Source organism: Nanorana parkeri, unplaced genomic scaffold (assembly GCF_000935625.1).
Source record: "Nanorana parkeri isolate BGI_ZX_2015 unplaced genomic scaffold, ASM93562v1 scaffold1277, whole genome shotgun sequence".
NCBI classification, from domain to species: Eukaryota; Metazoa; Chordata; class Amphibia; order Anura; family Dicroglossidae; genus Nanorana; species Nanorana parkeri.
In genome coordinates this window covers 215248-229110 of record NW_017307545.1, presented here as the reverse complement: position 1 = coordinate 229110, position 13863 = coordinate 215248, and the positions used below count along the sequence as shown (strand labels likewise).

The window sequence follows — 13863 nt, the reverse complement described above, 5'->3', positions numbered from 1 at the left end:
CAGATTTGCAATGGAACACTTTGTTATCCCCGTGGTCAGGTGAAGAAAAATCTGAACCTTTGTATAGACCAGTGGATGAAAGATTAGTTCTTAAGCATTTTGCTTTCCAAAGGACAAAATGAAACTGCAATCAACACCACCTTCTCCAGTGTTTATTTCAGCAAATATCTTGTAAATAAATCAGTTTACAATATAAAATAAAAACAAAAAAAAAGAGCTTGCCAGTGAAAATGAAAATTCTAATGTATTCTGTTGAAAAGAAGAGCACCATTTACACAGAATTCTTATTAGCCATTGGCTGCTGTGCGAAATTCCTATATGAAAAAAAATCAAACTACTACCGATTCACACATTCACACGAAGGAAAAAAAGTTTCACTATGGGTCAACCTTGCAAATATTGCTATAAAAATCGTTTCATTCTTACTTTGGCAGAACCATAAAAGCATTTTTTTAACAAGACAAGCTAATTTTAATTGCAGTGTTTTCACACTGTAATAGGAAATATCACCAAATCAAATACTTTACTGGGACTGATGGCATGAAACAAATACCTCAATTTTCATTATACCTTCTTCATCACCATTTTAGAGAAGGTCTTAAAGTGCTGGTAATTTTTGCCACTGCAAAAAGTAAAAATAAAAAGCATCCCTTTGGCACACAAAAGTATTTTTACAATCATATTTCAACTGCAGAAAAATAAAATGTGAAAGACAATGCAATTTAAATATGAAATGGTCAGACCACCCAAAAGTGATGTTTCAGAGTAACCTGTTGGCTTCTTATATATTTTTCTCTTCCAGCAGATAAATCTCCCTGCAATTGCTCGTTGTCCCACCTTGGAGCTTTGGGGTTCCTATCCACATTAATATGGAGTCCTACTTATCCTATTCATTCCCCACAATAAAAGTGTATTCAGGAATCCAACCAGGAGAGTGGGACCTCTTTATAAAGGCTATGGCAATTGTGCAGATGTAGGAACTAAAACATGCAGATCACCAGTGAAGTCCCCAGGTGATATAAAAGGCTTTTAAAACGTGCATCTTTACAGTACCTATCAAAACCTAAAACATTCATTTTGGGTGGACTAGCCATTTCAACTACAGGAGTAAAAATTAGTAGGATGTACTAAGTGGTAGTATACCCAATACAGAGTTTTGACCTTGGCTTTTATCCCCTTGCTGTAGGGAAGTTTATAAACTATTATAAGCCAATCTTCATGGACACTGAATGTGTACCTGTTCTACTTTCTTCTTAGGCACACAGGTACAGTAATTAATGGATTCTTTCAAATATTTCTCATTAACAACTGTTGGAATATATAGGATATTAGGGGCCCAATTTAGAATACACATACAAGTGCAACTAAATGGCCATGTTAAAATTATAACAATACTAAGCACATATGTAATATTGTTACCAACATGTTGCTTTAAAAAGATTGTTCATGTTTTTTTCTTAATAGATTAACTTGGTGGGGCATGCCTGCATAGAATTAAAGTAATTACTTCAAAAGGTAAATTAAGGTATAATATTATGGTGTCCAAAGCATATTTGATTGAATTCTGCAATAGTGCATATTAATTTTTTGTTGTGCAATCATTTCAGAGATGGCCATTGGTAGGACAAAGGCATTATATATACAGAAAGTCTTGTAAGTTCAAAACTATGTGCAAAAAATGTGTTTATTAAAATGGAGCAACATTGGGTATTAATGTCATTACCCATTGCTTCAAATTGAGGTTCTGAATATATTCCTGTTAATGTAACTGCACATCGGTAGATATGCCTACTGGGCTAACAACATATTAATGACTCACACCTTTCTTAGTGCTTACATTTTATGCCATTTACTTTTATTACCTAAAGCTTAGCCCAAAATAACTTAAAAATATTTAAAAAAAACCTTTATTTAACTACCACAATAACAAATTGAGTATTATGTTTAGAGCTACAGCCACACACAACCCCACCCTCAATGAAACAGCAATATGTAGATTTTTGTTAGAAAGTTTCTTTTCAGTCCTGCAGTCAGATACTGTTGCTGAATCACTTCAAGCTGGGAAGATCATGGCGGGCTTATATATCCTTCTTCTGAGGTGCACTTAGCTTTCTCATGCCTTGTATTCGAGACAAAAGCTGACTAATGAATTCCTGCAAAGCAAAAACAAATAATTCAAAGAAAAGCCAAGTTAGCAAACAATTACTTTTCTAAAAAAAAAAAGTATCCCTAAACCAATACCATGCATATAATTGTATCCTATGTGTGGTAATTACAAACAGGAACTGTTTCAGATACTAATAAAAGAAGTCAAAATTAGAGTGTCTGAAAGGGGCTGGGTAGGATGAAGTTTGAAAGGAAATACACTATATTGCCAAAAGTATTGGGACACCCCTCCAAATCATTGGATTCAGGTGTTCCAATCGCCTCCATGGCCATAGGTGTATAAAATCAAGCACCTAGGCATGCAGACTGCTTCTACAAACATTTGTGAAAGCATGGGTCGCTCTCAGGAGCTCAGTGAATTCAAGTCCATTCGTGAAATTCCCTTGCTACTAAATATTCCACGGTTAACTGTTAGTGGTACTAAAACACAGTGGAAGCAACTGGGAACAACAGCAACTCGCCAACGAAGCGGAAGGCCACATGCAGGAGAGCACATTGCGCAGAAGTCGCCAACTGTCTGCAGAGTCAATAACTATAGACCTCCAAACTTCGTGTGGCCTTCAGATTGGCACACAACAGTGCGTTGAGAGCCTTGGGGCAGCAGAGTAAATCCGGCCCTACTTACACCTTTATGATTCACTCCCAATTTCTTCCAGTTGTGCCATCACTGAGCATTAACACAACGAGTGATTTTCACTAAGAGAAATTAAAAGTGTAAACCCGAAACCATAAATTTATATATTCCAGTCTACCAGTTCTTAGCTGTGGTAGTTTTCTTTATTTCAGGCTTCCCCCAATCTTATTTTAACTTGGTATTCTTGCAAATAACACTTCCTGTCCCTGGGTGGCTACATTTACTCCTCCACTGTATCTACAAAAGAAGCCATGGCTGCCACCCAGGCTGGAGTACAAATATATCTGCCTTTGTTCATTAGGGCCTGTGTCAAAAGGCTTTTATTTTGCTTAAAGCGAGTTTTGCATCCCTACACAAGTCTATGGAAATGCAAATCCCACATACCGCAGGCTGAATGCAGGTTAGAAGTTCAACTGCAGGTCAACTGCACCTGCCAATGAATTCTGAATCATCTTAGGAGCATCTCAAGCTGATGCCACTGGCACAATCCCAAAGCTTAGCGACAGGGCCTTACATGGGGAATAGGATGTAGTTTGTAGTTCAGTTAAGGCTGGGCACTCACCTTGTAAGGTACTTAAAAAAACGTACGATCTGCCTATCTTGCATAGGCAGATCGTACTTGCGATGATCGCAAGCCACGCCCCCTGAGGGGCGGGCTTCCGATGACCACAATGCCGAACGGGCAGTGTGCGCTTGCGCACACCGGCCCGTCCGGCTTTTATCTTACGAACATGCTACAGACCCGCCGAACATCGTACGATGCTCGGCGGGTTTTGAAACATGTTCGTAAGTTTAAAGTCTTGCGACCTTACAGTAGTAGAGGTTGCACGGCTTCCACACACCTTACGATAATCGTACGATCGCTGGATTTCCCGCGATTATCGTACGATTATCGTAAGGTGTGTGGGGACCTTTAGAGACAGTGACAAGGTCACTGCATTGCAGACACAACTAACTGGTCATTTTTGTACTTGTAGAAAATGTTGTTCAGCTAAAAAAAATGAAAACTAATAGAGCCACAACATCTAAGGACTGGTAAACTGCAATATATTGCATTTTGTTCTTGGGTTTAGTTAGCTTATAAAGTATATCTCGAGAGAAAGCTGTAGTTGGATAGTGCACAGAATAGTTAAAACCTCTGTCATGTTATTTGTGCAATCTGTGTCCTAGTGGGCAGATAGTCCTTCATTCATGTCCTGTTGACATAACAGAGTAAGAGGAAATCTCTCCAAAGTGTATAGAATCCATTTTCACACAGCTGCCACCACAGAAAGAGTACTCATTTTATTTGAGGAATGACCCCACTATTCCTGTCCTGGTGACAACTCATACAGGGTTATTCACAAAAGGGTGAAGAGTGTGGAGAAGGCAGGAGAAGTGAACAATCTAGGACAAATTAGCTGATTTGGAAAAATTCTCCAATTCAGCTCACTTTCCAGTTCAGCTATGTTGTCCTAGATTGGTCACTTCTCCTGTCTTCTCCAAACTCTTCACCCTTTTTTGAATAACCCTGATTAATTTGGATTTTTCCCAGGACACCCAGACAAATTAAATATCTCTACTGGGGACACAGACAGCAAAAACAAAAACACTGACAGGGTTTTAAACCCCTTGCACTCTATCCAAAAAAAGTTTTGGCTTTAGGTGCACTTCAAATATCAGCTAACTCTCAGATCTGTATTGTTTTTCTTGCAATCACTGAAGGATTATTTACAAAACTGACACAGTTATCCATAGATTCCAATCAAATGTTCTCTTTCATATGAAGGAGACTGGTTACACTGGGTATCTGCTCCAGTTTCTTTGCACCTGTCTAATTTCCTCAATATAATGCTGGGACTATAGTAATTAAAGCTTTTCTCTAGATATTGCTCTTATATTTTTCATGATTTTTTTGTGTGTTAGGGTCAGCTTGATGAGTTTACTAGCCAAAGAAGCTAGGAATGCATTCTTTTCTTCTTTGATTGCTGTGTTGCAGGCCGGGTATATTTTATCACTTTATGATAATGCCAAGAGATGCATCATAAACTGAATTACTCAAACTCTTTTCCGTGAGCGCCTTGACATTCCACCATATAAATAGAACAGAGGTGATAAACACAAGTGGGTCTATGCATATTGTATTTAAGAACACATGCCCCTGTACACAATGTAACCAGCAGTTGCAGTTCTATAATGTCTTTAGGTTGCTTACAGAAAGGAAATGCATAATGTGCTCTTGTTTACTGTGGTCTGTATATCACATACTACAAAAATGATTATATAAATACAAAATAATATCAGTTGGTTCCTCAACTCAATTAAGAGCATGGCTTTATGGAGATTTATTGATACACGCTATAATTACACCTTTGGTGAAGCATTTCTTATATTGAGTTACAGTAATCGTATTTTTGCCGCATAGGGTTTAAATGTCAGAAGTCACAAACAACAGGTGTTAATACAAGATTAAACTTGGCGTCTTGAATTAAGAGCAGATACCAGATATGTTTTATCATTCCAGGACTGCCATGTTGACTATTGATTTGCTACTAAATGAGTCAATGCCCCTAAGTGTATGCAACCAGGGAAGTTAGGACTTCCCACCTGCATACTTTTTCCAGGCCAGTCAACTACCAGTTAGTGAACTAAGAATAAGTATGGCAGCCTAGAGTTTGCACCTTTAAATACAAGCTAGTATTGAAATACTCCCATATATCTATTCTGGCAGATATCTGAGTTCTCATTATTCACCTTATATTGGCAGGAACTCGTTACTCTTTGTAGATGCCTCACTGCTTTCTGCTACTATCAACACCAAGGAATCATTGTAGGATACAGAATACACAGATCCCTTTTTTTGCAGTATCCACACAGACAGGAATACCTGTGAGTAGGTTGAAATCAGTCCTGCCAAACACCACACACTTAATATGATTGCTTTAAAAGAAATCCTCAACGGATAAAATGCAACTGTTTCATTAATTAAAAGAAAAAGCAACTTAAGAAGGTGCATGTATGGTGGTACTTTTAGGCTCCCAAGCCAACAAGACCCAGATATGAATTAGATAGGTCTTCAAGACATGTTACAATTCCATGGAGCCAGTGTATACTGATGTGATGAAGAATCTTCTATTTTCTAACACTACATTTAACACCAAAGGTTAGAATTATGTATTTACCTACAGCAAGAGCATGTTAAGCTTCTTGCAGACACCAGAAGCTGGCAGCTTGTAATTGCTGACACTGGATCTTTGTTATTATGAGCTTTACAAATATCAAAGGCTGGCATTAAACCCTTTATTAACACCAGAGACCAAGAACATACAGGTCAATGAAACATTGCATTTAGTTTTAAAGACCTAAATTTAGCTTATGCCACACATTAAAATGGAGACAGCTTTGAGAGATATAAAGTAAAACTCCAGGCCAAGGAATGAATAAGAGATAACAAGCTCAGGTTTTAATCCTTGTCTGTGTTCTTGGTGTGGGGGTTCCCCTCATGTCCTTTCTTATCAGTGTTACAGGAAATTGAAGGGGTTAAAACTTCTCTTTCAGTATATAGTGCTGTCCATGTCCCTGTTGGGGAGATTTCGCCTGAATTTCTACCTAAGTAAAAGGTGTCCCCAAGGCAAAAATTAAGGAGATAAAGTTCAAAACAAAGACACTAACAGCAGCAAAGTGACAACAGTTCTAGCCCTTCCATACTCTTGTCAAAAAGGAAACATGTTTCCACTTTAATAACAACTTTGTTTTTTTCATATTTTAATGTTTTTACCTCATCAGTGATCTCCAATGCAAACATTTCTGTAAATGCAATTACTAAAAGCACCAGAACATGTGTACACTTACCAATTTATGGCAAGCACCTAATGCAGGACTTCCCTACAAACTGCAATCTAACTGTGCGATCTCTGTCCAATCTCCTTTAGATGGCCTGCTTGAACAAACAGATCCTTGCACTACTTAGATGTTGGCAGATCTAAAAGGAGATTGTACAATCAGATAGTAAAATGTATGGCCAGTTTTAGGGAGATACAATAATAAACTAGCACTGGAGCCTGTCCTAGCTCTTGCATACCAGTCAAATTACCGACAGCACAAAATGTGCCAAGTACACCTGCTGCAGTAAGGATTAGCAATATTCAAAACCAAGCTGTTGAAGGCCAGTGTAATTTACTCTCCATTTCACCATTATAGAAAGAAATATCAGTATTAGATTTTCAAATATCTATGTTAACACAATTGCTGGTTGTCAGCATGTTATGCATTACTGCTTTAGGCTGTCAGGAATATACTAGTATAGCAGTAAATCAGTACTGTAGCTAAAGAATGAAGACGAAATCTATTCAATTCAAGCATGTAAAGTGGGGGAAATGAAAAAGCTAGGAATACATGTGACTTAAGTCAGGTATACACGGTTTAATTTCTTTGTTGTCTGAAAGAAGAAAATAGAACAAATTCCTCCATTAACATTTAATAAATACCAGTAATAAATATAAATAATGAGCTTTGATCGAGGAATCTCCTGCTGTTTATTTTGTATTCTGACACTGACCACCGGCTGCATCAGAACACCTGAACAGAGCTGGCAGCTCATTGGATGCTAGCTCTATTTGGCTGACAAGTTTCCGACATGCTCCTTCGATCAGCTGAGGGATGCCGGTCAGAAAGGTACTCACGCATCGAATTTGATCTGGTTCATCAAGAAGCGTGTATAGCGTGTATACCAGGCTTTAATTTTTTTCCTGTGCCCGTGACCTGGTTAGTCCAACACTGACCATCTTCGTAGCTGCTGTTACTCCTGTAACCTAAATGTGAAAAGAGTCCTTTATAAAATGTTAAATCTTTCTAAACAGATGAATGGGTAGGAAGAAGACTTAAAAGGTTGAAGTGCCTCGCATAGTGTTTTTAGTGTTTTTAGCAAATAACCTCTTCCAATCCCTCCAGCAGTGGATACATCAAAGACTAAGTCACATGTATATTATATTATCTGGTACAAGTTACAGTTGAATATGAGTAGAGAAAGAAACCTTTACCTCTGTTGGTTTGTAGCATCCTACTAATGATTCCTGGAAAAAAAAACAACACAATACACACTTTTAATACTAGTATATAATAAAATATCACATTCATAAAGTATGTACATTAAAAAAATAAATACATCATAGCCAAATGTGAAAAAAAACCCTAAAAAGCTCCTTAAAGGTGAACCCAAGCCCGAGTAAAAGTTACCAGTGTACTTATGTAATGTCAGGTTATCAGCTTTTTTTATACAGACTGTTACAAAATAAATGGGATAATCCTGGTGGAGAGGATTTTGGAGAGCCAAAAGGAAATTTTTTTCCGGTACTCGCCGATACCAATTACTGAGTACCGGAAGTCCCATTCAGGAAGTCAAAAGGGCGTGTAATGACTCGCCACCTGGCTTCCAGATTAGTCGGGAAGTCGGGCAGCTTGTAAAGGCTCGCCACCCGGCTTCCCGATTAACAAGAAAGCCGTCCCATACGAATCCTCATATTAATAATCATATGATCAGTGCGGATCTGTGTCCCCTCTCACCTCGGCATGTCCAGCCTGTCACCCCCATGGCCACGGGTACCCAGCCGGAGCCGTCTTGCTGGCCAATCATGGAAGCCGGGCGCCGTGTAATGACGCGGCGCCCTGCTTTCTGATAGGCCGGCTCCATGCTCCCTCATCATGAGATGACGAGGGAGCATGAACCCTCGTGGACAATCAGAAAGCAGGGCGCCGCGTCATTACACGGCGCCCGGCTTCTATTATTAGCCGGCTTCCCAACCAATCGGTACTAGTAGCGCTATCGGTGCATCCCTAATTAGAACCCCTGTCAGTGCCCCTGCTAGGTAGATTCTGATCTTTATTTGCCCTGGTGACCACTGTCAAATGCAAAATTTTACAGCTGTTACCGGAACAAGAGAGGAAAGTAAATCTTCCAATGGGGGCACCTATTCCAGTGACAACTAGAGGGCAATTCCCCTCACTTTGTAGAGATTTTCTCCCATCTTCCTGTTGTGTCTTCAGAATAAGAAGTGAAGAGAAATCTTCTGAATGGTACAAAGACAGCAACAAATAACTGACAGGGGTTTTATCCCTTAGCTACTCAATACAAAACTATTTACATACACTTTAAGTGAACATAAAGGTCATATCCTCGAAAATACTGCTTCAATTATATACAGTAGAAGAACTACTAGCTATAGTTGAATTGTTCATATAAAGTACGGTACATGAAAAGATGCAGGCAAAAAACACAGAAGGGAAGTTCAGGTCCACCTGGAGTCCATGGCTAGCCTTTCAATACTCTGGGATATACACCCGGGAAATGTTGGTAGAATCCCGAGATGGGGCTGAGGGTGACCCCCCTGGGGTAAACCCGGGGCCGCATACCTCAGACAATGTGACAGAGGAGTAACCCAACTTCTACCCATCATTTCTTTCTCCTAGCTGCCCCCTTCTTGCCCACTCTTCACATATTCCCTTTCTGGTCTGTTCTTCACCTGGCTCGCTGGGCCATCTCTGACTTTTTCTCCCTGTTTTCGAACCCTCTCTATTCTTCTTTGCACTTCTCTGTTTACTTTCCCCATCCCTGAGGCCATGTACCACACACGATTTTCGAGTTACACAATACTAATCCGAAGACATTGTATTACACCGTGTGGCCTACGTGACACAGAACTCTAAAACTTCCCTTGTAACTCTTTCTCAACTGTTTGTAAGCAGATATGGGGATGCATATGCCCTCTTAACTTGTCTATGTAATACATGCCTTACATATATTGTGCAGCAATGGCCCGCTGCAATGACATAGGGCCTGATATGTTCACTTTTACGTTGTAGCACAATATCTACATGGTTCTAGATTTAATATGTGCATCTCTATAACTTTTGCTGTGCGACTGTTACATCGAGACTTTGTCTTTTGTATGCTTTTTTACGTTTTAGTAAAGACGTTTTGAATTGAAAAAAAAAGAAAAGATGCAGGCAGTCTTTTATTCTGGGATATCTTCTTCAGCAGATCTGACTTACAGACTGGCAAGTAAATTTTTGGGGAAACTGCCATATCTGAATGCAGAACAGCCTATTCATCATTAGGTTTGGCTTTCCTCATCACACATCACCACATTGGAGCAAGGAAAACCATTATAGCATAACAACTTCATTTTTTACAAAAACAAGAAAAGAAGGGTATATAAAAACACATTAATCAGGAAATTGCAACTAGAATAAAAATGAATTCCAGGCAGAAAAAACAAATAACCAAGAATCTTACAAAATCACAGTCTGTACCCAGTTACTTAAATCAGCTAAATACTTTCCTTCTAAAGACTGTCCAATGCAAGCAGAGTTGGACTCTAGTTCTCTGTGTGGAAGCCCAATACAGAGTCAAACAGATAGCTGTACAATCAGCAAAGCTCACACTCCCCAATGATTGGAGAGCTTTGGCTCTGATTCACTAGGTGTGTGACGGCCCTCTGCACAGAGATCACTGCTTCCCCATGGAGAGCAAGGGTCCATCTCTACAGGATGCCGGAAGAGACGTGGCTTATTTTTGAAGAAAACAAACTGCAAGACTATGCACACTTTTTGTTTTGACCTTTTGTTTAATTGGACTTTAATGCTATGTTGGCCAGCACTCACAAAAGTAGGATGTTCTCAGAGATAGGCTTTACTTGCTGCTGAAGGCCATTTTTACTCCTCTCCATCTCTTTTTTTCTATAGGTTGGACATAGGTAGGCAGATAACTCCAGATTAATGGGCAAGCAGATATTTAGATATTTGCACAACTCCAAACAGTACTAAGACTGCCATATTTGTGTAACACTGACAGTGGCACAGACAGAACTTCAGATTTGGGAGAAAAAATAAAGGATTAGGAGCCACTTGAAGGAAGAATTCAGTAGGCTGAAAAGCCTCCTTAGGTAGTAAATACAACCCCAGACTGTCTGATGTGCTAGTTAGTGACCTCTAGCAGAAATGGCCCAATACATGCAAATGATCAAAATCAGAAGCATCACTTTGTCAACACTGTGCACAGACAGCTTTACTTTTCTAGTGGCAGTACTTAATAAAAAATTATGTTTACGTACCCGTAGTTTAATAACTCGTTCTTCTTCACTGGATGCATCTAGAAGATCATCTATGTCTATTTCTACATCCGGCATTTCTTCTTCCTGAAAGAGGAAAAAAATTTAATTCAGCAGGATTCTTATTCAACCTTAAATTTACATCTATTATTTTGTGCAATCTGGTAATTTCTTCTACTCCCTTTTAATTCAATATCAGTATTTGTTATATAGTCTTTTATTTTTAAAGTAGTAGAACCCTACTGAAAATCAAAGCTACCCACAGACATATGGGTAGCTTTGATTGCTCATCAGACTTTACATACATCTTATGTATGAAAAATCTTGAAAAGATCACTCTATAAACAGTAATGATTGTAAAGTAAAAAAAAATAAGCATGGTACAGTGCTAGAAAACATTAAACCATTGCTTCAAGATATGGGAAAGACACATGTCTACTGTTCATGATCGTACACGTAGCTTAGGATGCTAAAACAGATTGCTCATTCAATGCAAAATGGCTTAAACTTCCAGATTAATTTTTGGGCAACGTTCATTTATGAAAGATCTTTTGTACAAATGTTCTTTTTCAAAGCGATGTGCAACTTCAGATTTATGACTATAGGTTGCCCGTGTGATTTACAAAGTCAAACACTCACCACATGTCAGTAGCTGGCAACCATTGATCAATGGAGCAATCCTAGAAGAAGTGCTTTCCTAGGTGCTCTTACCCTTGTGACTTCAGATCACATGGCCAACTGTAAGGTACACATTTCTCTGTTCTATGTGCTCTGTGTTACACTTTGTGTTATGTGTAAGTATAAATGCATGGGCAGGATAAAAATAATCTTCATTGTCCCCCTACACTCAGAGGTTTTCATTGTTAATAATTGGCTGATTCATCTATTCAATCAAATGTTTAAAAAAAAACAGCCTTTAGCCAAGACTTTTCACAAAACTTTTCATCTGTCAAATGGGAATACAAACAAAAGTCAACTGGTAGATCCCAACTAAGTCAATCAAACATTTTGTTTCATTTTAATGTCCTGCAGCTATCAGCTGGAATTACTCACTAAAAGCAGAGTATCCAGAGATGATCCAATTTATGGTAAACAAATAAAACCACCAACGCTGAAATTAAAAAGTGTTAAATATCTATTGTCTACATGAGTATAGTGTCAGATCAGAAGCCACAACACACAAGTGTTAAGCTGTTAATTGCTATATTAGCTTAGCATAGTAAAGGATGTACACCAGTCGGAACATAGGGCTTCACAAAATAAACTGCACGCAGTGACACTTTCAGGGCCGGTGCAAGGATTTTTGCCTACACAGCCCTAACATTCCATAAAGCAACACTCTAAAACTGATAGTGGATCTGGATATCCATGTTACAGGACAAACCAATTATCTCAGAACAGAAGCATTTAGAAAAAAAGGAAGACCATCAGCTACTAATAACACCCCAAATAGTTTACTGTGGAGCACCCCAGAAAGCATAACGAGGCAGCTCACACTAAACATATCCAGAATTTGGTAAAAGAATGACCATCATCTTCTGAAGCCCTATATGTAAAGCCACAGTGTCGGGTCCTGGTCCATGTGACACGGCAAGCCGAGCTCCGGTGCGGAGACGCAGGCGCGGTGGCACTGGCCAGTATCTCATCAAGTGGAAGGGCTACGGTATGGAAGAGAACTCCTGGGAGCCAGTGTCGGCAATCCATGCCCCACGGCTTATTCGACTCTTTTTGCGGAACAACCCAGACAAAGCCCGCTTGAAGGGCACCCGGAGGCTGCCCCTTAGAGGGGGAGCCATGTCAGGTCTCGGTCCGTGTGACACAGCGAGGGGGGCGTCCACCGGCGAATCCAGACTGCGCAGTCGCCAGAAGGCCCGGCGGCACTCGCCCCGTACGGCGTGACATCATCTTGCTGATACGGGCCGATGACGTCATCACGCCGGTGCATGCGCAGTGACGCATCCCCAGCCTATGTAAAGCACCACAGGACGCTGATTCAATGCTGAGTGATCTTCAGCCTCTGTTGGTTGTCCCTGCCTTGCTCCTGTTCCTGAACTTGATCCTGAACTTGATTGACCCGGTTTTCCTCTCAGACGCTCCACTTGGATTACCCTCTGTATCTTGCTGCCCGCCTGTTATCGACCTGGCTTGTCTCTGACGCTCCACTTGGATTACCCTCTGTACCTTGCTGCCCGCCTGTTATCGACCCGGCTTGTCTCCTGATTTTACGAGATTGGATTACGGCACCCCTGCACCCCCTGCCTGGGCACACTGTCCTCAACCCCAGTGATCAACAGACGGGGTTGCAAGGGAGGTCCTCCTCGTCACCTCGGGCACACACCACAACCCTAACACACAGGCATTGACACCCCACGTCTATTACCATGGAGAATCCCAATACAAGGACACCCCCATAGATCTTCACTAAAGATAGCATAACTAACAGCACTGACCGCCAATGTAACAAAAGTATTTACACTGACCGCCAATATAACAAAAGTATTCACAATGACCACCAATGTAACGAAAGTATTCACAGTGACCGCCAATATAACAGAGGTATACACCATACACGCATGTAAACCTGCAAAAACGACGATTGCACCCATTACGCCGCACATGTTACATATCTCTGCGAACGTCGCAGTGAGAGCAATAATGTTAGGGCCATCAATCACTGATAACACGAAACTGATGAGCTGTAAAAGCTTTTAAAGCGTCGCCTATGGCCAATTTTGGGTATGCTAGTTTTTTGCGATTTCGTGAGTGCGCGCAATTTTTAAGCTCGACATATTTGGTGTCTATTTACCCGACATGACCCCATCTTTTATATTTTACCAAAAAAGTGGGTAATATTAGTTGTTTTATAGCATAATGTTGAAAAAAACTTTTTTTTTCAAACTTTTCAGTAATTTCTCCTGAATATAGTAAAAAATAAAAACCGTAGTGGTGATTAAATACCACCAAAAGAAAGCTCTATCT

The 13863-nt window shown here is 39.9% G+C and overlaps 1 protein-coding gene across 2 annotated transcripts in view; it reads right to left on the bottom strand.

The window, feature by feature from the left end:
* Positions 1-1411: 1411 nt before the first annotated feature.
* PPP1R14C (protein phosphatase 1 regulatory inhibitor subunit 14C) overlaps positions 1412-13863 on the bottom strand; it is a 72966-nt gene continuing 60514 nt past the window's right edge. Inside the window, exons 2-4 of one of the 2 annotated variants that reach the window (XM_018569030.1) lie at positions 10888-10971; positions 7819-7851; positions 1412-1756 (exon numbers count right to left, since the gene is read on the bottom strand). In XM_018569030.1, the coding sequence (XP_018424532.1) occupies positions 1688-1756; positions 7819-7851; positions 10888-10971 (186 nt within the window). In that variant the 3' untranslated portion in view covers positions 1412-1687. Of the gene's footprint in view, positions 1757-1855; positions 2154-7818; positions 7852-10887; positions 10972-13863 lie in introns of those variants that run through there. The other variant, XM_018569028.1, reaches the window with a different exon arrangement.